At 51.6% G+C, this 25,492-nt stretch overlaps 1 protein-coding gene across 3 annotated transcripts in view; it reads left to right on the top strand.

Annotated features, from left to right (window-relative positions):
- The window catches only part of EFNB1 (ephrin B1), a 370,068-nt gene that overhangs the window by 309,467 nt on the left and 35,109 nt on the right, over positions 1-25,492 (top strand). For all 3 annotated transcript variants that reach the window (XM_085608335.1, XM_085608336.1, XM_085608338.1), the window contains one exon: positions 11,334-11,611. In XM_085608335.1, coding sequence (XP_085464461.1) covers positions 11,334-11,611 — 278 coding nt within the window. The remainder of the gene's footprint in view (positions 1-11,333; positions 11,612-25,492) is intronic.

Here is a 25,492-nt window from a genome sequence, read left to right as displayed (position 1 = left end):
GAGCCTGTTGGACACTGCTCTGTTATGGAAATCTGCAGGGTCTGCGTGACTGGACAGGCGGGTTTTGCAGGCTGGAGGCCCGGGTGGCGGGTTCAGCCGTGAGCCTGTGGTGTGCAGGGAGCCGTGATCGCTGCCGAGCAGCGTCAGAAGTGTAAGGTCGTGTGTAACAAGACACGACAACAATAGTGCACATTTCCATACACTAGAGGTGAACTGGTCGAGGATGGGAGTGGCCGACCTAAATAGAAAAATGTAAATCCATAGTTTTATCGCTGTTTACGAATTTTACATGAACTTGCATCGAGCTAGCAGAACACCGTGATGTGCCGCAGGTCACACGTGCAGTCACCTGACAGTGCCCTGAGACGGCCACAAGGACCCTGGTGAGGGCACACTCTCGTGGCTTTTTGCACTAAAGCAATTCGACTCACATTTAAACAAATAAAAAAAAAACACGCCTTCCTCCGTGAGCTCCTCTTCCAACGCAGTGATAGAGGAATGTTATCTGCTCACGAGTCGCGTCACAGGAGTGATGAGACAGCCCGTGCTGTGGGAGGGGCTCTGGCCGAGCTTGTGGGGTGGGGCTTATCTAGTGCTGGGGGGAAGCGCTGAAGGCTGCGTGGGGGTGGGGGCGCTAAGGGAGAGCGGGAGAGGGTGCTGTGTTTGTGATGCATACCAGCCGGTTCCCCTCTTCTCGAGGGACGGGCTTAGATTTACCCTTGAAGGGGGTTTTCACCCTGGACTGCCCTCTAACCACCCCCCTGTTGTACCGCCTGTGCCTCTGTTGGACTTTACCTCCTCCTTCTCACACTCAAAGACGATCCGGAAAGTACCATGGACCGGTTGACACCAGCCGCTGTTTCCAAGCCAGGCCTGTTGGTTGAACAGTACAACCCCTGGAGGCCCAGCTGCGATCGAGAAAACGTCCCTGTTGGTGTACGGCGGCTGCTAGCGCCTAGAATTGTATTTATTCAGTTTACTGCAGCGGGCATAGATCGGGGCCGAGGGCTATAAAAAGGCGCTTCCAGGGCGACCCCCCACAAGGTTTGAGAAGCGGAATCCTTTATTTCCGCCGGACCTACGACCAGTCCGAGCCCCCCGCACCGAGGCTCAGTCCGCGCCGTCCAACTTAATGTATGCGTGGAATCCGTTGATGTTAAATTAACATATTTACGCCTGGAGAGGTTCGCAGCTAGTGCCTGGAAGTTGCAGGTTTTCTGTTTGCTTTGTAGTGACCCTCGCCCCTTCCACACACCTGCCAGCCTTCGGCCTTGGAGCCCCCACCCTCCAAGAGGCATGGCCTCCTCGTTACCTTGTCAGACTGAGGGCCCCCACCTGTGGGTAAACAGTCTGCCGGCGGCCCTTGCTCAGCAGTCCGAGAACAAAGAAAGAATTACAGACTTTATTTATTACCCCTCTAAGCAAATAGATAAACCGCTGTTTATATGTAATCTGTTAACTATGAGTGCACCCCAGGGGGCACGAGCTGAGGGGGGAGGAGGGGGGTCTGGGGCCAGGTGGTGCTAGGGCAGCAGGAGAGCGATGGAGTGACAACGGCAAGGGGCCCTTCTGACCCTCCAGCCCTGTCCGAGGAGCAGTGGTAGCCTGAGACAGGAAGGGGCGGGACAATAGCCGGAAGTGCTCGGGCAGACATGATTGCACAGTGAGGGGGCGGTTTGCGGGCTATGTAGAGGTGGGCCGATGGAAGGGTCGGCAGCCTATTTGGTACCCGGTCCGCCGCTCCATCACTCGGCCCCTACGAGCTACCTGTTGGAAGAGGCTGCTGGCTGGGCCCTGTGCTACCCCCATGGCGGATTCCAAGAGCGCCGAGGTGTGGCCCCCTCTCGCACGCAGCGGGCCAGGCTTGTCGGGAGCTGGTCACGGGCAGGTGGCGCAGTGCCACGGATGCCAACGCCCTCTTCCTACTGCCTGGTTCACTTGGGTAGGGCCCAGCGGCTCTTCCAGTGCAGTGAGTGAGTGTAGGGGCTTCCTGCCTCACTTCCTGGCCCCAGGCTTCCAGTGTCCCACATGGCCTCGCCCAGACTCTGCCAGTCGCTCACGAGTACCGTCTCGGCTGGGGCGTTGGGTGTCTTCACACAGCATGCGTGCATATTACACAGTGATATCCGGTGTACTGGTAGCGCTGCGTGGCTACCGCAGAAGGGGGCGCTGCAGGGAAGATTGGGGTACACTGCTTGTGTACGCTGTGCCTCCGCCCTGTAGCAGCATGTGCCGCAGGGCAGAGTTGGGGTGCATCGGCAAAGCTGTGAGGTTGCTCGAACTGCATGGCGCCATGGAGCAGGCCTGTGGGGCAAGAGGGAAACAGCGGGTCAAGGGTTAATTCTGTGTTATTGGAGCTGTTGAGAACCAGAGTGCTGCTCACCATGTCTCACTATAGTTTGGGGTTGAGGTGCATTGACTGAGCTCTGCTGTTTTATGCGGTTTGTTGAAGGCCAGGATTGGGGTGCAGTCACACCGGCGCTGCGTCACAAGAGATATGTTTGCTATAGGTCAGGACTGGGGTGCATACCCCATCTCTTCTCGTTACGGGCTCTGTGCAGAAATACCAGGAAGTTAAGGTGGGTGATGACTGAGGTACATTGGTTGGGTTAATTGATTCCTATGTCTGAGCCATTAACCAATGAGCCACAACCCCTCAAACGTGCGCGTGCTTTCACCGTAGCCAGGCTGGGGGTCTTGGCCCTTTACGGTCCCTATGCAGAGCTCATGTTTGAGGCTGCAGGACTCTCTGGGACAGAGTGTTCCGGTCTGGTCCCCTGCCGTGCCCAGTGAGTCCATCTGGAGTGGCACATTATGGGTTTCTGGGTGAGGGCGTTGGAAAATGCAAAAACAACAATTGATGGACAGAATGCAGAACAATGTCATACATTCACCCCAGTACAGAGATCTGGGCCTAAATCCATCGTTTTTTTGCTCACCATGCCATTCCAGTTTGAACCCAGCCATATGCAAATCAGTCTTGACCCTGTGCCCCATGGGAACAGTCCAGCCCGAACTGCCAAGCCAGGTCCTCCCTGGACTGGAAACAAGCATCCTAGGACCGGTTTCGGGCTTTCAGCCCTAGTCAGCCAGGATAGCCTGATTCCAGTGGCATGGAGAGGAAGGGACTCACGTCTGAGCATACCCTTCCCACTCGGGGTGACAAATGCAAAAGCAACAATTGATGGACAGAATGCAGAACAATGTCATACATTCACCCCAGTACAGAGATCTGGGCCTAAATCCATCGTTTTTTTGCTCACCATCCTAGGCTGCACGCGTTTTGTATGTAGCTCTTGCAGGAACTCAATGTGCTGTTCCGAGCTCTGCCACTAGATGGCAGAAGCACGCACAGCATGTGAGGCTAGAATAAGGAATCTAGTTCAGGCACCAAACAGACCACATTGGAGAAATCAACTCTGATTAAAGGAGTGGCTCATCTCCAGGCATCTATACATCAGCCGTACTACTTCAATTTTTACTTAATTTTAATGGAACTCAACCGATATTCACAAAGAATACAGCTATTCATTTTCAATGCAACGACAATAAAAGCGTTCACATGAAAATCATTTAAAACTGTAAAAAAAAATGTATATTCATACCATAATACAATACATTATTTAATCCATTCAACATTAACGTACACAGACCTTTTGATAGTTATGCCTGTGGGTTTTTGTAAGTGACAAATCGAGGACAAAGCTCCGTCGCAGACAATATACAGACCCTTATTAAGTTCAAATCTGTAATCTCAATACTGAATACAGTGCTCAATAATCGGGTGTCAAGATCTGAAATAGTGCTGATACGCAAGAGAGTCGATTTAGGCAGTAATGTTCGAATCAGTGCAAAAAACAAACACCATCTATCAAAATACAAGAAAAGAATGCAGCTGAGCCGGTAAAGCGCCATGGGGCAAGTAAGGAGCAGTTCTGTCCATTCATAATAAAGCGCAATCGTCCTGTTACATCTGCCGAGCATCACCTTGACGCATGACATATAAAGGGCTAATAGGGGGAAGAGGATGTGGTGCAGTGGCCAGAGATGCAGACTCAGGATTTGGGATCCTGGTTCGCATCGGATCAACGTCTTGTGGTTCTGGCCAAATCACCTAATCTCCCATGTGCCAATGGATAGCGCCTGGATAGTGCCCATGGATAGCGCCTGGATACCCTCACGGGTGATAAGCCACGCTATATAAATCTAATTCCAATAGTACTTGGGATTGCATGTTGGCGTCTACTGGTTCTCTGCTATTCAAGTGCAGTACAAAGAGCAATTACACGCGTACATGCACGATTACATAGTCCATGCGCCATGTTGCTGTGCTTTAGGGTGCATGGCACGTGCCCTCCCTGGGCTGATGCCTCCTCGGTGCAGCCCTCCCATTGTGTGCTGCACAGAAAGCGTTCCACTTCTATTCCATGCCGTCCATTCAATCTTAGGTTCAGGCCATTGTGAACTGTAAGCAGGCAGTTAAGTGAAGGTACAATGTTTCCACCTTTTTGTTATTTTACTTTATTGTCCCTCTTAAATGGGACGTACATTATTCCCTCGTAAAATAGTATTTTCTATGTATGCATGTGGATGACCCTTCTATAGCGCCCACCTAGCCAAAAGTCAGCATAGCGCTGAGGGAGTGAAAGGCAAGTGTCGGGTCAGCCAGTGCACAGATAGTTTGGTTCAATGCCCTGTTTCAGCTTCTGACATTTTTACTTATCTGACTAACTTTCCTTTCATGCATATTTTAAATTGTCTTCCTTGCTCTGTGGTCCATTTTGTAAACCTTTGGTGCTGGTGCTTGCATGGTGCGAAGGTGTATATTGGTGCACGCGTTGTCCATCTCAACCGTCGCTTGTGGTGGGATGGGGGACGGAGCAGAGACTTGGCTGCGGCTTCCCACCTCTTCCACCGGAGTGCATTACTAGTATGGCCGCTAAAGTTCCATTTGGAAAAGCGCGTACTTTCAGAAGCGTGCCATTAGGGCACGGGGTCCCGGCCACGCCCCCTGGTAATTTCTCCTGGCTGGATTGGCCTCTGGGACCGTTGAGGATTGCTTCTGGGGCAAGGAGGCAGGTCGTGACATCGCTTCCGGGCAGCACCGGTGCTGGAGGGGGAGGAGTAGATGGGGGGCCCATTAAGGGCGAGTTGCCCGGGCACTCGTCGTCCTCCTTCCAGCCCCAGAGTCTACTGACCTCACAAAGAATCCCACCCATCCCGTAGCTATAGTTTCGGTAGGCGCAGGTCTAGCTCGGTGCGGTGGCGGTACGGAGGCCACATAGCGTGCCTTGCATTGTTAAGGGGAGTCCTCCGGCATACTCCCCAGGCCAGCACTGAGGGGGAGAGATGGTAAGTTCACCCCAGAGGGAATGGGTACACCGGCTGGGGGGCAAGGGTGCCAATTTCCACACTAGGGCATGGAGCTTCTGGCCCCTGGTTATACCCTACAAACCCCCCTTGAGCAGCCTGGTGGGTCCCTAGGGTTGCGGACAAGGACCAAACGGCAGGGGCCCACTTTTTAAGGATGCAGGTGGGTTGCGCCTGCGTGGTTCTCAATTGTGGGTGGGGGGAGGAGGGGGGGGGGAAAGCCAGAAGGCCACTTAGTGCTGGAGCCATAGATAACATCTTTTATACAACATGCTGATGGTTTGATATTAGATTGAGCAGATATGTAAATATTAATGTATGACGACATTTTGATAAAGTTTGATAAGTTTCGAATGATAGAATTGCTAGTTATGAATTGTCGTGTTTATTTGGATGTTTTATGGTAATAAACATGGCCTTTTTCACCCACAATAGTGGTTGTCGAATCACTAATTTGTGGGATGGATGGGAGCGTGGCCGGGAGCAACCTGGGGGGTCGGGGTCCTATGTGCACGTGCATCTGATTGTCTCACCTTTTGTAGTGCTTTGTGACTGCGGTGTTTGTCTCCGTACAATGCCCCCCCCCCCTCCTTTCGTGTGCTACTTTTGATGTGCCGTACCCACCCTATGGTTGAAACGTTTGCTCTGGCGCAGTATGCACCCCCCCCCCCCTCACCCTTTGCTGTGGTGTTTCTGTAGATTACATTTTGGTGCACCTTCCAGTTCCCCCCCTCCCCCCCCCTGTAATGCTTTTATACTTAAAACAATTGCTTCGATGCGCTTTTCCATTGCACCTTGGATTGTAACTGTTTGTATTAGTGACCGCCTCTTCATGTTCCTCCCTTGGTATAAGTGATTGTAGTTTATTTTGCTGTTTGCTTTGTTCCTTTCCCGGTGGTGTTTGTGGGATTTAAATGTTTGCTCTATTGGGCGTTTGGGCGCCTCCACACTCCTCCCTTTGGTTCGGGGGTTTGTTTTAAATGTTTGCTCTGTTGCACTTTCTTTGGTGGTGTTTTGTGCTTTGAAGTTCTACCTATTTCACCCTTCTAACTGCTGTAGTGTGTGCTGCTTTGTTTTTCTGTTTTCTGCTCCTCTCCTGGTGGTTCGGGGTTTGCTTCAGTGCCCTTGCTGGAGTGTTTTGAGGTTGAAAGGTTGTTTTTCTGCTCCTCTCCTGGTGGTTCGGGGTTTGCTTCAGTGCCCTTGCTGGAGTGTTTTGAGGTTGAAAGGTTGTTTTTCTGCTCCTCTCCTGGTGGTTCGGGGTTTGCTTCAGTGCCCTTGCTGGAGTGTTTTGAGGTTGAAAGGTTGTTTTTCTGCTCCTCTCCTGGTTGTTCGGGGTTTGCTTCAGTGCCCTTGCTGGAGTGTTTCGAGGTTGAAAGGTTTTGTTTTTCTGCTCCTCTCCTGGTGGTTCGGGGTTTGCTTCAGTGCCCTTGCTGGAGTGTTTTGAGGTTGAAAGGTTGTTTTTCTGCTCCTCTCCTGGTGGTTCGGGGTTTGCTTCAGTGCCCTTGCTGGAGTGTTTTGAGGTTGAAAGGTTGTTTTTCTGCTCCTCTCCTGGTTGTTCGGGGTTTGCTTCAGTGCCCTTGCTGGAGTGTTTCGAGGTTGAAAGGTTTTGTTTTTCTGCTCCTCTCCTGGTGGTTCGGGGTTTGCTTCAGTGCCCTTGCTGGAGTGTTTTGAGGTTGAAAGGTTTTGTTTTTCGCTCCTCTCCTGGTGGTTCGGGGTTTGCTTCAGTGCACTTGCTGGAGTGTTTTGAGGTTGAAAGGTTTTGTTTTTCTGCTCCTCTCCTGGTTGTTCGGGGTTTGCTTCAGTGCCCTTGCTGGAGTGTTTCGAGGTTGAAAGGTTTTGTTTTTCTGCTCCTCTCCTGGTTGTTCGGGGTTTGCTTCAGTGCCCTTGCTGGAGTGTTTTGAGGTTGAAAGGTTGTTTTTCGCTCCTCTCCTGGTGGTTCGGGGTTTGCTTCAGTGCCCTTGCTGGAGTGTTTTGAGGCTGAAAGGTTTTGTTTTTCTCTCTCCTCTCCTGGTGTGGTTCGGGGTTCTCTTCAGTGCCCTTGCTGGAGTGTTTTGAGGCTGAAAGGTTTTGGTTTTTGCTCCTCTCCGGGTGGTTCGGGGTTTGCTTCAGTGCCCTTGCTGGAGTGTTTTGAGGCTGAAAGGTTTTGGTTTTCTGCTCCTCACCTGGTGTGGTTCGAGGTTTGCTTCAGTGCCCTTGCTGGAGTGTTTTGAAGTTGCAACGTTTGCTTTGCTGCAGTCACTCTCTCGCCCCCTCTCTCTTCGTGGTCGCAGAGCTTGCTTTGCTGCACTCTTTAGATCACTGATTTGTCTGGAATTCCTTTTAGTTCCGGGTCACGGCGCTTCCCCTGCTTGACTGGCTGAGGCGGGAGCTGTGCCGACACCGCTCCGGGCTGTCCGCAGTGAGACGAGTGCAGTGCTCGGTCCCGGGACTGTTCATTTACGCTCGTCCTTGTGTAAGGCTGCACAGTAAGAGGGCAGCCTGTCTGTCTATCTCCACCAGACAGACGGCAGTCTGCGGAGACAGCGCTTTATACGGAGCCTCTTTGAACCTTTAGCCAGGCGCTGCCCTCCAGAGACAGCCCGGCCCCCATGGGCAGCTTTCAATAAATGTCTCCCGGGTCCGCAGCAGTGTGGTATGCTGTGGCACTGTCTGGGTGTCTCTGTAGGGCAGCCGTCTGTCTGCACGGGTGCGTGGGATGCCTCTGCTAGACGTCTCGTATGTCTACGAGAGCCCGAGCTGTCTCTGTTGCAAGTGATCTGCCGGTGTCCCTCCATCTTCATTTTTGTGTCCGGGTTGTTGGCATGTATGTGTGGTGTGTGTGACGTCCACCTCCTCGTGGCTCAGGACATGGACTCCCTGTCATGGCTGAGGGCCCCGGTGGAGCAGTCTCGTGCTCTTTAATTCTGAGTGCACTGATGTTGGCGACAGCAGACTGGAGGTCCGCACACTGCTCTGCTGTCTCAGGGTTGAAGCGGGCGAGGCGCGTGCAGGAGTGGGGCATGGGCTGAGCCGGGGGTGGGGGAGTGTGTCAGACTGAGGCGGGTTTGAGGCAGGAGTGAGGTGGGGGTTGAGGGCAGGTCTAACCCTGGTTGGGGAACTCCGCTCTGACGGCGGAGTTAGCAGAGTTCTGCCAACTCCGCGAGAAGTGCGAAGTTGGCGAGAAAAACTCTGACTTCGCCACGTGGGGAGGTTTCCTCCCTGCCACCCGCCCCTGCCCGAGCCCTCCCCTTACCTGGATCTCGGTGTGAGGCGTTGTCCATGCCCGGGCTGCCTCCTTGGCGCAGGAGGGTTCTTCTTATCCTCCAGTGGGCTGTAAAATGGAAACCCCTTCCTGCAGGACTCGCGAGGACTGTGAATGCTCCATGCGCAGTCCTAGCGAGTCCTGCAGGAAGGGGTTTCCATTTTACAGCCCACTGGAGGATCAGAAGCATCCTCCTGCACCGAGGAGGCAAGCAGGCAGCCGGAGTCCAGAAGGACCGCCGGCAGAGGTAAGGTCGGTGTGGCGGCAGGGCTGAGCAGAGCAGAATTCACGAGTTTTTAAGCAACTCCGTGGAATTCCAGGTAGTGCCACTCCCCCAACACTGCCCAGCGCTAGGCAGGTCATGTGGGGTGTGGGTTGAGGCATATAGGGAATAAGACTAGGTTTGAAGTGGGGCCTGGGTTGAGGCGGGAGTGGGTCAATGATTGAAATGTGTGTGAGAGTTGAGGTAGCAGTGGATTGAGGCGGGAGTGGGGCGCGATGGTTGAGGCGGGAGTGGGGCGCGATGGTTGAGGCGGGAGTGGGGCACGATGGTTGAGGCGGGAGTGGGGCACGATGGTTGAGGCGGGAGTGGGTCAATTATTGAAATGGGTGTGAGTTGAGGTAGCAGTGGGTTGAGGCGAGGGTTGAGGTGGGAGTGCGAGGGTTGAGGTGGGAGTGCGAGGGTTGAAGCGGGAGTGGGGCGCGATGGTTGAGGCGGGAGTGGGGCGCGAGGGTTGAGGCGAGTGTGGAGAATGGGGCGAGGGCTGAGGCGGGTGTGAGGATTCATGCAGGATTGGGGCGTGGGTTAAATGGGTATGGGGAGTGGTATGAGGGTTGAGACAAGTCTAAGAAATGGGACACGGTTTTGAGGTGTGTGGTGAGGGCCGAGGTATGTTAGCAGCAGCATGTAGCAATCCTCTCTAGACTACTGCGGGTTCAGGACATGGCTGCACTCATGCGCCTTGTGTGAGGGTCGTGAGGGGCTGGCACTCGCTCTGTATCGGTACACTTGGCTGCACTCATAGGCCTTGTGTGAGGGTCGCACAGGGCTGATGCTTGCTGTGTATCGGCACAGACTTGGCTGCACTCATGGGCCTTGTGAGGGCTGCAGTGCACTGGCGCTCCCTCTGTATCGGGACACACTTTGCTGCACTCATGGGCTTTGTGTGAGGGTTGCGCAGGGCTGGCGCTCCCTCTGTATCGGCACAGACTTCGCTGCACTCATGGACCTTGTGAGGGCTGCAGTGCGCTGGCGCTCCCTCTGTATCGGCACAGACTTGGCTGCACTCATGGGCTTTGTGTGAAGGTTGCGCAGGGCTGGCGCTCCCTCTGTATCGGCATATTGTGTCTGCACTCATGGGCTTTGTGTGAGGGTTGCGCAGGGCTGGCGCTCCCTCTGTATCGGCATATTGTGTCTGCACTCATGGGCTTTGTGTGAGGGTTGCGCAGGGCTGGCGCTCCCTCTGTATCGGCACAGACTTGGCTGCACTCATGGGCTTTGTGTGAGGGTTGCGCAGGGCTGGCGCTCCCTCTGTATCGGCATATTGTGTCTGCACTCATGGGCTTTGTGTGAGGGTTGCGCAGGGCTGGCGCTCCCTCTGTATCGGCATATTGTGTCTGCACTCATGGGCTTTGTGTGAGGGTTGCGCAGGGCTGGCGCTCCCTCTGTATCGGCACAGACTTGGCTGCACTCATGGGCTTTGTGTGAGGGTTGCGCAGGGCTGGCGCTCCCTCTGTATCGGCACAGACTTGGCTGCACTCATGGGCTTTGTGTGAGGGTTGCGCAGGGCTGGCGCTCCCTCTGTATCGGCATATTGTGTCTGCACTCATGGGCTTTGTGTGAGGGTTGCGCAGGGCTGGCGCTCCCTCTGTATCGGCATATTGTGTCTGCACTCGTGGGCTTTGTGTGAGGGTTGCGCAGGGCTGGCGCTCCCTCTGTATCGGCACAGACTTGGCTGCACTCATGGGCTTTGTGTGAGGGTTGCGATGCACTGGTGTTTGCTCTCTATCGGGTCAGAGGTAGAACTAAAATGGAGGTTAAAATGATGTCTAGAACTGTGTGAGTGATAGCATTGGACTGGGACTGATTCATGGTTGGGGTAGACTAATAAATTAATGTGTATGGGCAGAGCTATCCGAGACTTGGGGGGTGGGGTGTGGCACAGGAAGTTGCGTTAGTATTGAGTTGCAATGTCCTTGCGTTTGCCAGTACTTTATTTGTAACAAAATAAGTGCCAGGGTCCTAGTCAGGTCACTGCAGCTTGCTCCACCCAGGGCCCCTGCCAGCGATGCCAATAACTGTACCAACTCCAACACAACTACTAACCATCACACTCCTACAAATGTGACAAACTATTCCATGCCTCTAAAGCAGTAAGAATGGCTTGGGTGGCAAAAAATCAACAGTTTTAATGTATATTGATTTTATAAACCATTGTTTTTGTGCTCATCTCTAAATTAGACAGCGCCACCATGTGGCAGACTGTCGTAAGCACCAGTGTTGACAATTATGTGCTGGTTTTGAGCACCGGAAACCACTGGCTCAAATTAAGCACCGGTGTTGACTCACACCTGAGGGAGACAAGGGGTCTAAATTAAGCTACATGGGCAGTGCTGCTGCAGGGCAGGATTGAGGTACGGTGCTGAGATTGTGGCAGCTTCCTGCAGCTTCACAAACTGTTTGCCCCTCTTTCCGTAACTCTGGTCTTCTGCTTTCTTCTAGGTTTCTCCCTGGCAAGGGGCTGGTCATCTATCCGGAGATCGGGGACAAACTGGACATCATCTGCCCGAAGGGAGACTCCTCGCGACCGTACGAGTACTACAAGTTGTACCTGGTGCGGCGGGAGCAGGCCGACTCTTGTAGCACCATCATGGACCCCAACGTTCTGGTCACCTGCAACCGCCCCGAGCAGGAGATCCGCTTCACCATCAAGTTCCAGGAGTTCAGCCCCAACTACATGGGCCTGGAGTTCAAGCGTTTCCAAGACTACTTCATCACATGTAAGTCGCAGCGCCCCAGAGCCCGTGGGCTCCCAGCTTTAGTACCCTACAAAATGTTTTTGGTTGTTTTAGAGGACTCTGTGAGCCCCTCTAATTCCTACTTTCTACACTATATCCAGGGCCACTGGAATTATGCGGCAGGGGAGGGCTAAATTATGCGGCAAGAAAAAGCAAAATATGTGGCACTTTTTTGACAGTATTACTTCATTATTTAGTACTTTTTACACTTGTTTAATACTGTCTGGGCATAGGGTGTACGTCCTTAGTACCCGTTTATCACCCAAACATAGCAATAAGCTATATAAAGGAGACCAGTCCAGCTTTGCAAAGGGCCTCCCACCGCTCTGCAACACATGTTCCTGTGTTTTTAGTAACTTGTGAACCATTTAAGCATGAACATTATTTTTGTTAATCTGCAGAAGATGATGATGGATGATGTTGCAAATGCGGCAAAATCTAGAATTTGGGGGGGGGGGGCGCCGTAGCCAGTGGCCCTGGCTATATCGTGGTCAACAGTTGGGGAAAGGGGAAAACTGAGAGCTGTACCCAAAATTGGTAGCCATTTTTGGAGACCTCTAGGACTGGGGCAGTGTATGTTACGTGATAGGTTTGTCTAGCATGCCAAAGTCATTACAATGAGGGCCAGTCGATTGGCTGAAAGTTTCAAAGGGATTAATAGTCCTACAAAGTGGAAAGAGTGTTGCAACAAGTACTATGGTAAAAAAAAACACTTTCTGCTCTTATCACATAACAACTAGTGTCTCGTATGCTTTCAGAAGAACTATATCACCTCTTTCTATGTTTCCAGAAATCAATAATTTAATTTATTTAAATCGCAGTTTATTTAAGGTGTTCAGCAATCCCTTTTTCTGCAGCTTTGGGGAACTCAGTCTGCATAATTCATTCATACACTGGCTCGCAACTGCCCACTGTTTGGTGGAGAAGTGTATTGTTTTAGTAGTCAAACCTAAATATTGGGTTAGTAAGTTTGACAAATGGACTTCTAAAGTAATTTTTTGAACTGGCGCCTTGTTTGTTACCCGCTGCGATCGTCCACTCTTGTCAGTGCGCTCTGTACTTAGATTCTTTGTACTTAAGTAGATGTCATTCGGTGCAACACATTTTCTCATCTTTGGATGATAAAAGGTGGAGTCCATAGTATTCGAGAGTCCATCCTTTTAATTGCTGCCAGGGTGCAGTAAGTTGTGTGTGACACCTACAGCCCGTCCTGTCCCTTTAACCAACCCCACGTAGCACCTGAGCTGCTGAGCCCAGGTTTATAGTAAAACGAAACCCAAAGCCCCAAACTGAAGTGAGTAATCGGGTTAAAGGTCAGGGACGGCTAAAGTTGTCACATGGCACAGCGACGAGGCCACTTGGGATCTTTGACCTGCAGGGCACACCCTGCTCAGCTGCAGGCGCTGTAACTCTCTTTGCTTTGGTAAGTTCACTTCCGGTGTAGAGTGACGATACGGGTTCGTTTTCTCTCTCGTTTTATTTGCTCAGGTCTGTGGTGATTTGGCACAGCTTTGTATGACGCTCGTATACTCAAGAAGTGAGCTCATGTGTACTGTGGCTTCTGGTTGGCATGGGACATGGTGAGGGGGTAGACGGAGACAGTCCTTCAATATTTAAATGTTTGGAAGAAGCGAGAATTAGGCGGATTTGCTTTGTTTCCACAGAGCACAATTCATCCACATGTTACTCTGAGGGTGTGGCACTGCCTGTGCCCCCGAGGATTGGGGGGGCTTACTCTGCAGTGAGTAGCCAGGACTTGTAGCCCTCTCGCCTGTGCAGTGAGTAGCCAGGACTTGGAGCCCTCTCGCCTGTGCAGTGAGTAGCCAGGACTTGGAGCCCTCTCGCCTGTGCAGTGAGTAGCCAGGACTTGTAGCCCTCTCGCCTGTGCAGTGAGTAGCCAGGACTTGTAGCCCTCTCGCCTGTGCAGTGAGTAGCCAGGACTTGTGCCCTCTCGCCTGTGCAGTGAGTAGCCAGGACTTGTGCCCTCTCGCCTGTGCAGTGAGTAGCCAGGACTTGTAGCCCTCTCGCCTGTGCAGTGAGTAGCCAGGACTTGTAGCCCTCTCGCCTGTGCAGTGAGTAGCCAGGACTTGTAGCCCTCTCGCATCTGCAGTGAGTAGCCAGGACTTGTAGCCCCCTCGCCTGTGCAGTGAGTAGCCAGGACTTGTAGCCCTCTCGCCTGTGCAGTGAGTAGCCAGGACTTGTAGCCCTCTCGCCTGTGCAGTGAGTAGCCAGGACTTGTAGCCCTCTCGCCTGTGCAGTGAGTAGCCAGGACTTGTAGCCCTCTTGCCTCTGCAGTGAGTAGCCAGGACTTGAAGCCCTCTCGCCTCTGCAGTGAGTAGCCAGGACTTGAAGCCCTCTCGCCTCTGCAGTGAGTAGCCAGGACTTGTAGCCCTCCCACCTCTCCAGTGGTAGCAGTGACCGAGCCCTCAAGGCCCCATGGGAGGTGGTGTGAAGGAGCGTGGCAGGTAGTGTAACACTGGCCATGGACATAAGGGCCACTGTGGCGGTACTTGGACTGCTTTTTAATAAATACCATGTGCCTTTATTATTTCAGAATATCGCAGACGAATCCATTCTCTTAAACCCAGATGTCTGCAGCTGGCACACGAGTTATCCCCCACATAGGTCTTACACAGGGGAGCCCTCCTGCCTATTGAAGTGTGTGGCACAGTGATGGCCAAAGGGCAGAGTTTAGTCCTGTGAGCCAAGGGCAGTAAAGCCCTGAGCTCGCCTCCCGTAGAAGCGCGGGTTCACATAGAGACAGCTACATTGTTGCAAATCCGTGCTATTGAAGTGCTTTAAAAAGGAGTGGTTTCAAAAGCAACACTGGTGGAAACAAAGTGTCTTGGAAGGCTGCACTGGTTTAAACAGTTTCTGTGAATTTCTCAGATCGAGTGTGGGATGCCATGATGTTACTGGGGCAGGCGGGCACCTTGCGGGGGTTGGTATGTGGCAGGCCTCCTTTAACATGCTCACGGGCACTAGTAAACCAAAACGACTCCAAATGTTGTGCCCTGGTGGCCCCAGTAGCTTTTTTCCTAGTTTGTCTGGGGCAGGTGCCGCCTCCTACTTGTAGTTGAAGACACTTGGCCATGTTTGCAGTGTGGGTGAGCTTGTCTTCAGCCTGGGTGCCCTTCCTGGAGTCTCTGACCTGGCTAGGAGGCAGCAAGGGTGGCAGGGAACCACCTATCCCGAACACACCACCATCCGCACTCAAGATGACATGACCAGGCTACCAGGAGCTTCATCTCCTCACAGCCTGACGGAGGTTTAAGGGGTGGGCATGTACCCCTGTCTCTTATGGGGAGCACTTTTGGAAGGAAGGTATTATGGGGTGCCAGGCCACCGGGCCAAAGTCATACAGTGGACCTTGCACACAAGAAGAGTGCATGGCGGGCAGGCCTTCCTCCAACACTGAACTTCCATCCTTGTGCGCAGTCGAACACAGCCATAGGTTCCTTGAGACGCGGATGCCTCATGTGCAATTCATGCTTTGTTTCCCGAAAAGTAGGTGCAAAGACCGAGCTGGTGACAGTCTCCTAAATACCAAGAAGCATTGGTAAATGTATATGCGAACTGCTAGCAGATACCACTGTCTGAATCAGATTTTACCATCTAATTTACCACCTGCTTAAAGCGGACAGTAGGGCAGAGTACACAAATGGTGTTTAAAAAAGAGAAAATAAGTGGTTCTTATGCCCCCTTCAGTTGCAAAAGTTATATACCCGGCACACTAATTCCACAGGGGGGTTTGTGCTCTACATGGCCAAATGTCTGATTCAGGGCCTAAGAATGTGCACCATTGAAGGTGGGAGGCGCTGACCAGAAGAACCTGAGCTCTTGGGTCACTCCACACAGCGTTTAATCTGTAATAGGATAAAGGCTGGTCCTCAAAATGTTTTATCAGGGCTTAAGCTGAGCAAGGAGAAGCTTTGGGCGAAGGAGGAAGGCCCTATCTGGCTCTATTCGCCATCCCTACATTTGATCTGCTTGGAGAATTGCATGGATGCTGTCAACAAGTAAGAGCCACAGTCCTTCCTTTATGTTCATCATGGTTATGGAAATAGAAGGGTTCCAATACTACAACAGGCAAATGAACTGGATTGGCTGTCCTCCTATTTCCATTGACCACTGTGAAATGAGACAAAGGACTGCTGCCTCCTTCTGCTCGGTGAATTAAGACAGTGGCTGACCTTGTTGTAGATAGGCCTGGGCTAAAATTTCGTTCCGTTTGTGGAAATTGCGAAAATGTCAATTTCCGCATTCCGCAGCTTGGAGATAATTTGTTTCTTGCTCGCGCTGTAAAATAATACATTCTCGCGCGCGCAATCGCCTTACCTGAATCCCTGCGTTCGCCGACAAGTTTTCTTGATCCGGTCGCGTTCTCCATGAGATGTTGTATTGTTTTTAGCCATTTGCGCTGTCTCGCGACAGTTCGAGCCCGCAGTGACGTTGCGCGATCACGTCTTTCTTCTCGCGATCATGCACCGCGAGACAACTGAAAACAAGATGGCCGCGCCCGCGAGCAACCACATGGGTAAGTTGGCGAGCCGCAACCATGCAGAAAATCTTGCGAACATGCGGGAAAAAAACTTCTGCATCTTCGCGATATTTCCGCGTGTTTGCGATAATTTTTAACATTTTCGGGATAATTTGCGAAAGTGGATTTCGCAAATTCCGCCCACCCCTAGTTGTAGACCAGGTGATCGAGAGCGTCCCGGTGGTTCCCACTTAGAACCTCCTGCACAAAGAAGCACTGGTTCGTATTTATTCCATTTCGTACAATGACCACACCGCGCTTGTTACTTGTAGCCACTGGGAGGTGTCGGGGGAGGAGGCATACCTCGGGTAAAACATTGACTTGCCGGGGGCAGTGAACGTAGACGGGGCTTGTTAAACTTCTTCACTAATTAATTTCCTGGTGATTCAGTTCTCATTGGGTGAAGTGGAGGCCGGTTTGGCCCTGAGGGTACTTGAGGCCGAATTCTTAAGAACCACAATATGCTGGTTCCTGTGAGCTCAAGTCTTGTGCGGGGAACTGGTTTCAGAAGTGCGCCATGCTGCCGTTACCACCCCACTAGCTAAACCACCCCGGGCGTTTCATGGTTGTTAACCTAATGCATTATGGAATCTCTGCGGATGTGTTTTCGTGACTGGGATGTTTTAAGTGTGTTCTGTATCATGTCTTGCTTTATTTTAGACATCCGGCCTGTCCCTGGCATCACGCATGTTCCAAAGGCTTGGACATTAGATAGCAGAGCTATCCCCCCAGTTCAACAAATGCTCAAGGCTTGGACATTAGACAGTGCAGCCATCTCTTTTGTCACATTATGAGCGCAGACTTGATGTAGCTGTCCGTCCGTTACACAAGTGTTGGGTAGCGGGGCTTTCTCAGGAGGCACAAATTAATCCGGATTGGGCATTGATGAAAAAGGGATTCTGTGGGTTACGTGTGATGGGCTCAAGCTTGATGCAGCAGCTGGCATGCAGGCTTGGCGTATGGCGTCATAGGTCCCATCCTTTCTGGAGCCCGTCTCCCATGGTCACGGAGTTCCACTAAATGGGTTGTGGTGTGTGTCTGCAGTGTAGGGTGTGACTTGGAACTGGTGCACAATTCTTAAGCATCTACCCCCTCACTCCTCGGCAGCCTCACTTACTCCAAGTAGGTAAATGCACACTCCTCAGCAGGTATACACTCCTTGCTAAGCAGTAGGCCTGGGTGGAGTGGAACTCCACGAAGTGACCAAAAAACTGCAGCGTTACGCAGAGTTCCGCAAGTGGTGGAGTGGAGTGTGTTAGGTTGTGCCGTTCGCCCAGATTTTTAGCGCCGGGTGATTGTCCTGCAATGGAAAATCTGCGTGAATGGCTCCATGTGCAGTGCAAGAGGGCGCTGCTGCTTTCTGCAGGTCGAGTAGATTTTGTACTCAAGCAGTGGCTTCCTCAATGCAAGTGGATAGTTTCTCAACGCAAGCCGTTGTGGCTGCCTGTGTTGAGAAATCTCGCTGGGGAGGTGGCCTAGCGCGCGAGGAAAAAAACTCCACCCTGCGCAGTTAAGTGTTTTGGAACTCCGTGTGCTCTGTGGAGTGCGGAAAACTCTGCAAACGGAGCATAGTCCACTGCTGAGGCCTACCTAGCAGTCACAAATATACCTGAGCTGATATACGAAGTCACCGCTCATCAGCCACAGTCGCTCCTGAGCCTGTAAACACTTGCTGCTCAACAGCCAAACTCGCTCCTCGGCAGCTATTCTATGCCAGTAAGGCTGCTTCCACCCCTCTCACATCCACGCTGTAGGGGCTCTACTCGAGCGGAAGTAAATCTACTTGAACCGCAGGCCTCTGACCGCGACCCACACGTTGGAAAATCATGCTAGAAGAGCCAAATCTCACTTGCATATTCTGGAGCCTTGCGGGAGAAAAATTCCTTCATGTGGCTATTGACGGAATTTGGGTAGAACTCTGCGTTAAAGAGTAGCACGGAGTGGGCAAAATTCTGCCAATTCCCTGGGCAGAATTGAACATTCTGCCCACCCCTAATCCACAGCAGCTGTGGATTTCCCAGGGATCCGCTCTCACAGATCCTCTTCAACGCCTCCTCCTGCTCGCACCGTCATTTGCTGCGCCTGTGCTCCATTCCACCCATATCTACGGCGGGTCCAGGAGCCGTCTTGGGATCCATGATGGTTTCCGCACACATACCAGAGCTGGACCCTACAGATCAAACTTTGCGTCATTGCATCCAAAGACCATGCCCTTTCAAGGGGTCATTCTCTGTGCCCCCACTTGTCCCCTCAGGATTTCAAGTGGGATGAAAAAAGTGGGGGAGAGGGGGCCCTCTCACAGGGGTGTGGCAGATGTAATTATGGGCATGGCTTAAAAACACAAAAGCTAAATCTGTGCTTAGCGTGGTACTGAGCTGGTATTTTGCTGTTTCTGTCATTGTATCCAGATATTATAATGGAACCAGTAACATTCCACATACAACGAGCCGGGACTATGGCTTCCTTGTATGTAGAATATGGAAAATGCTTCAGTTCTGAAATAAAGAGACTGCGACATCCTGGCAGGACCCCGCCCACTTAAAACCCTGCATCGCCCAACACAGCGAGCACCCCATCTGAGGTCTTCGATTCCCCCTGGATGATGGATTTTTTTTATGGCCAAAACAAGTGTTACCGCAGAAGCGCGTTCCATCCGCCCAGACCTCTGGGGGGTCCTCCGCGTCTGTTCCTCTGTCATGCTTCCTTCAGTCGTGTTTCAGTTCTGGTTCTTTTCATCAGTGCTGTGTTTTTCCCTCTATGCTGTCCTATCCTCTGTGCCATGTGCGTTGCCCCCCCACACCCCCACTTCCTAGGATCCGAGCTCTCATTTCCGCCTCACTTGGACCGAGTACAATAACCCAAACGCACAACGTCGGGAGAGCAGGCCGGGCCCGTCAAACCCATCCCTCGCTCGCATGACTGCCTCCTCTCTGTTCCCAGACTCGGGGCGCCTCCTCGCGCCTCGTCTCCAGGTCCGCGCACAGGCCCCGCCCCTCACTCCCTCTCGGCCGGTGCCAATATACTAGGCCCCTCTTTCACGTGGCGTCAATGGCCATAAACTGCGGGGTCTTCACCCCCTCCCCTATTCCTGCTTTTCCATCGCTGTGACACTCATCCTCCCGCTTGCCTGCCTGAGGCATTGAATCCCCCTAACACCCCTTCCCCCCCCCCCCCCCCCAACGTCTGGTGGGTCGTGGCTGCTGCTTAGTGGGGCCTGGTGGTGGTGTCTGGTGCTTGGTGGTGTCTGGTGCTTGGTGGTGGTGTGTGGTGGGGGTGTCTCTTGCGTGGTGGTGCATCTAAAAAACGAAGTTGGAGTAAAGGAGAAGGGCAGCTAATGACAGGTGTAGATGCCCGGTTAAGTAACTTGAAGTAATGGCAGATTACCTTCCAGGGCACACTCTGGTTTCTTCCACCCCGACAGCTGTAATGCATTTTTTTTCCACCATGCCACCCTATGGCCATATGCTAATCAGTCTTGACCCTGTGCCTCATGGGAACAGTCCAGCCCGAACTGCCATGCCAGGTCCTCCCTGGACCGGAAACGAGCATCCTAGGACTGGTTTCGGGGTTTCACCCCTCATCAGCCAGGATAGCTTGATTCCAGTGGCACAGTGAGCCCGGGACCCATGTCTGGGCATACCCGGCGCACTTAGGGTGAGGAAGCAAAAGACACACAATTGATGGACTGAATGCAGAAATATTCAAAATATTCACCCCCAAAGAGATCTGGGTTAAATCCATCATTCTTTTGCTGCCAATCCCGACTCTCCTGCTTCCAATCCAGTGCCCTAGCTTTAGCTCAAGGCCGCTGTATGACTGCGAGGTGGCGCGGTTCCTGCCCCCTCTCCCACATCTACTCTGCTACCCCACCTGCAGCCATGCCTGCTGCCGAGCAGCACATGGCAGTTCCAAGGCAGTGGGATGCGGTTCCTGCTGCTACGCATGCGGGCCCACCCACCTTGTCCCTGTCATGGTCACATAGCAACAAAGGATGTCCGAGGCCAGTGTGTGTGTGTGTTGTAGGCTCCACCCCCTTCTCGCGTGTGCCCTGGTACCTCCACGCCTCTTTTAGTTTGGCACATAGCAGCACATGTTTGTTTCCCCCCTCAATCCCCACCCTCTGCTTTACTGTCACGTTTACCCTGGCACATGTCGCAGGCCAGAGAGTGGTTCGTGGTCCTGCTGATCCCCCCCCCCTTCCTGGCTGTGCCCTTTGACCTTAGCTATGTCCTCTTTCTCACACTTGCCTTTGACGTCCAAGCTTGTCAAGTGGGTGACCGCCTCACGCCAGGCCAGCACGGATGGACGCAGTCTCCAGTCCTGAACTTTTCACCTACAAATCATTGATTTCCGGTGTGTTAGTGTAATTGGTTCACCCAGAATGCATTGCGCTACACACTCTAGTCCAGTACTTGAAACAGTGCATGACTGTCAAGTGGTCGCTCTAAGCATCTTACCCATCTCCAGCTATCCTGACTTCCAACTCACCTTCTCCACAACAGCCTTGAACAGCAGCACAAGCTCAGGCTGAGTGAATGGCTCGTTTGTAGTCCCTCCCCTAACCATCCCTCCCCCCCCCCCCCCCCTCCCACCACCACCAGGTTTGGCCTCTCGCCCCTTCTCGATCACACAGCTTCCCATCAGGACTGACTCTTCTTACAAGCCTGGCCCTGGGGCATGTTCCAAGGAGGAGGGAGCTCTGAGCCACAACCACATATGTTTTAAATATTCCAAATATCTGCACGTTTAAAAAGAGCCCAGACTGTCTAACTGGAACTGAGCTCCCACAATCTCAGGGTGACGGGAAGCCTACAACAAATCAACTCTACAGCCACCTTGTGCACGGTTGTCGCAATCTACTGAGCAGAGTGGGGGGCAGCCTGGTAAAGTGTGTATATATATATATATATATATATATATATATATATATATATATATATATATATATATATATATATATATATATATATATATATATATATATATATATATATATATATATATATATATATATATATATATTTTTTTTTTGTTAAGTCTTTTCCAGTGCTTAAATTGAGCTAGTCGTTTCCAGTGCATGGCACTTGTGACAGTCTGCCACATGGTGGTGCTGTCCGCCAAATTTGGGTCTGAGCACAAAACAGCAGCTGTTTCTTAATTTATTCTACATTACTAATCACTCATTCGTGCCGCCTGAGCCATTCTTCTAGCTTTGGGGGGCCTTACATGGTATGACTTGTAGCAGTGTGATGGTTAGCAGTGGTGTTGGTACGGTCATTGGCAGTGCTGGCAGGGGCAATGTGTGGTGCAAGCTGCCTTTTCCTCCTGAGTAGGGCCCTGGCACTTACTGTTTTACAAATTAACCACTGGTCTGCCTATCAGAGCACAAGCTTTCTTGTTGCCAAAGGCCAATAGTGAAGCTAGTGTAGCTTTATGCCCGCCCACCTCTTCCCATTGGCTAGCTTTATTGCTGCACTTGTTTGCTCTCTTATGCAATGGTTTACCTTCTTCTTCTGGTCTTTGTCCATCCCTGGACCATAGCATCTTTACAAGCCATCTGAACGGGTGACTTGTATCCTTCCCCTGCTAACATTTTGGTCATTACTTTTTTTCTTTTACATACAGCACTCCATGGGAATGCTTGTATATTATAGGTCCCTCCCTTGTGTGCTGCGCTCCTCCCTCACCACCTTCAGATACCCGCCCCCTGCTGCTGTGTTGCTCCCCATCTCACTCAGTCTATGCAGCACATCAAGTAGTCACAGTAAAAGAGCATGTGGCAGGGAAAGGGGCATTGGCTTTATTTGGGAATGGTCTATAATATCACCCCTTACTGTGGGAGTTTTGGGGGAAATAACTTGTCAGAGGAGTTTCAGGCAGCCACCTGCCTGAGGAATCGGGACTATAAACAACTTCATCCACAGACCCAAGACTATTGACACAGTTTAAGTTGTATTGAAACAAACTGTTAAGAGCTTATTCGTTAGTTTTGTTACTTGAATAACAGATTCTATGTAGCAGGTAGGAAACATTTTGTTACACACAGCGAGTTTGTTATCACACACTACACCACCAGTGGTTTCTTGTCAGGAGACACTGGGACCGCGTGGTCCTGTGCTTTCTAGTAGTCCGTTCCGTCTTTGCACAATTTATAGGGTTGGGTTGCCTCCTTTCCCTTCTGCTCTCCCTCCCATGTTCTTTTCTGTATCCTAAAAAAAGGGAAAGAACCACAGTTACACCCAGGGTCTGGCCCGGGGAGGGAACTTGAGGCGTTGGGGCACTAGAGAACGGTCAGCCTCCAACCAAAGCTATGAACCACAGAAAGGACCGTCCCTAGTTGTGTCTTAAGAGATGCCCAATTTAGTGGGGGCAAATCACAAAAATTGACGGACTGGCATCACACACCACCAGGTGTCATGCTTCATCATCTGCCAGTCCTCGCCCCCTAAAAACCGCGTTTGATAGAGGGCGGGCATACACCTGAAGACAGGGATGCACTTCTAGACTAAGTGGAGGCCCAAACAAAAAAAGGAGTGAGTGAATTTAAAAACCATCCTAGTATACCTGAACAATTTTTATTCTATGGGGTTACTATGTGGGATTAAAATATATAAGTGCGGTGAGTGGGGACCTTATCATCCCGTCGCCGCTGTGAATCAGTGATTGTTAATAGGGGGTCAACATGTTTCTGCCTGTATTGTCCACTGGGGTACGTGGCATTCGTCAGGACCTTAAATATTGGGCTCCAATCTTACCACTGGGGGCGTAGGCCTATAGCCAGCTGCCACCTGTTTGGAGAGACCCTATTGGAAAAACCTATTTGCCCCATGGGAGGGGTAGGGGGGAAATCCTTGTGGCCACATTAGTTCAAGGCGTACTCCCCGCTAGAAAACCTAGTGCTGCATGCGTCCAGCCTCCTCCCCGGTGACCTTTTCGGTATTCTCCCTCTGGGGCTTCTCTTCCTCCAAACCCTGTTGGTGGCTCTTTAGGGGGTGACGCTGCTGGTCGATGGCTCTCCGTGCCTGGTCTGACTCTGGTGCGGCTCTGTTTCTAGCCCTGCAGTTAACATGTGTATTTGTAAAGCACGCACGCACCCAGAGGGGCATCTTGGCGCTGAATAACAGATGTTTATTGTTATCCAACTCCATGGTATTCAATTCAAAGTTTATTGTATGATTACTTAAAACCATTACAAGACAGATAAAACCGATAATATGAAATAGTATAAATGCACCGTAGTGGGGGAAGAAGGAGCCTTAATAGGACTGTTCTTCTCCAAAAGTGCATACAACTAGCAGTATATAAAATATTGTGCATGAATCAAACGGGGTATCTTACTATAAAAGACAAATCTCTCCTTTTTTTAAAAACCATAAAAACAGTAAAGTGCAATTCAATGTATATACATGTTTTGAACATACAGTACAAAATGGGTTCTTAAGTGCAACAGATTCATGCCATTGTAGACAGATACCGTCCCATAAATGTACATTTATTCCATAAAATGAATTGAGGGTAAACACTATCAATGGCGGGGCAGGATCCGGTTAGACATGGTTAACTCTTAGGCAGATAATAGATTTTAATGTGCAAGCTAACAAGCCGTTATTATAAAGTGCCTGGATAGATCACAGACTAGAAGTTCGAGTTACAATACATCGAGTTGAGCGCATTGCTGAGACCCGCCCAGTATATGGCTTTTAAAGTGCCAGTGAGTTTGTGAACGGGATCTCTAACTCCGGGCTGTACTGCCCTAATGGCCGGTCACTTTAGCTGCCGAGACTGCTGGCTATTCACATTAATTAACAAATTATGGATCCGCATTATAAAGTTCGCAAATGTTGCCATTTCGGTCTGTTTCCAGGCAGTATCGAAGGGAGACCGCCTCCTTGGCTGAGCAGATTCCGTGCTGTAAGAAGAGGGGTCTCAGTGTTCGGGCACGTGCGAAAGCTGGGCAGAAAAGTAATCTATGCGCTAAGGGTGTTACTCATGTGAGCTGGAAGATAAAATCGCTTCTTATAAGCTAAACACTGGATCTTTTCTTAATGGTACTCATTTTATCGACTTTCGAAAGATGAAGGGCTGAGTAGACCAACCAGGATTTGAACCTGTGACTGAGGTCGGACACAGGCCCCTACAGTAGATGCATTGGTCCACTGAGCCACCAGACCCAGCAGTTGGTGTTCTGATGCCTCGGTACTCATGACTGAGCCACCAGGCAACTGGGTACTAAAAATGGCATGCATCCCCAACTCCAATTAACTCATAAATCCACCTCTCTTCAGTGACCATGCCCCAAGGCTCCTCGCAGCTTGGGTTAGAAGCCTGGGCTCTGCATCTCAATTCGAGTCCCGCACAGCTTGGTAACATGGCTCCAGGGGTGCAGGGTGCCCGGGTTTGATAGCACATGGTACCTGCTGTTCAATATCTATATGTGGTTGCTGGACATAAGGTAGAGGGGGTAAGTCTCAAAACGGTTTTGCAGTCTGTGTGTGGAAGAGAACACAGCTTGAGGCCTCATGGACAATACAGAACTGAGTGTCCAGACTCCTCCTCACCTTGCCCAGATGGACCCACATCGCCCCGCATCTCGGGAACCTCCACTGGCGCCCCATCCAGAAAAGATGCCAATTCAAGGTGCCAACACACGCCTACAAGGCCCTCCATGACCAGGGACCATCATACATGAACCACCGCCTAAACTTCCATCAAACATCCAGAGACCTTCGCTCCTCCTCCCTCACCCTTGCACAGACACGGAGCACCCGGCTCAGCCCGAGCGGAGGCCGTCCCTTCTCCTTCCTCACCGTCCAGTCCTGGAACGGCCTTTCCCTTCCATCTCCGGACATCACGATCACTGGTGGACTTCAGGAAGAGACTCAAGATCTGGCTTTTCGACTAAGCCCACCATCCCAGCCCCTGGATACCCTCACAGGTGATTATCCGCTTTTCACAAATACTGAATCATTGATGGGTAGAGGTGGGTGTGCTGTTAGACTGGCATGGGGTGGATGCAGCGGGTTAAACCTGCCTGCCACTCAAGGTCCCTATCTGGCACTGCCTACCTGCAGCACAAGGCACCTGTGTCAGTTCTGTCATGGCACGCTGTTGCGGCCTCGGATCGCTGGGTTGGTCGTGGGGTGAGGCCAGCCCCCTCTGTCCGCAGGCGGACACTTCCGGTCCTGTGGTAAACAACTTGCAGCAGGTGCTGTAAGGGTCCAGGAGAACTTCTTGCCAGCTTGGACCCCCGTGGACCGCTCTGGGCACCTCCATGGGCAAGCAGCAGTGTACATGGCCGCCCACTGGTCCAGGTAGCCCTTTGC

This window comes from Triturus cristatus, chromosome 5_2 (assembly GCF_964204655.1).
Source record: "Triturus cristatus chromosome 5_2, aTriCri1.1, whole genome shotgun sequence".
Classification (NCBI taxonomy): Eukaryota; Metazoa; Chordata; class Amphibia; order Caudata; family Salamandridae; genus Triturus; species Triturus cristatus.
This window is presented reverse-complemented; position numbering and strand designations above follow the sequence as displayed.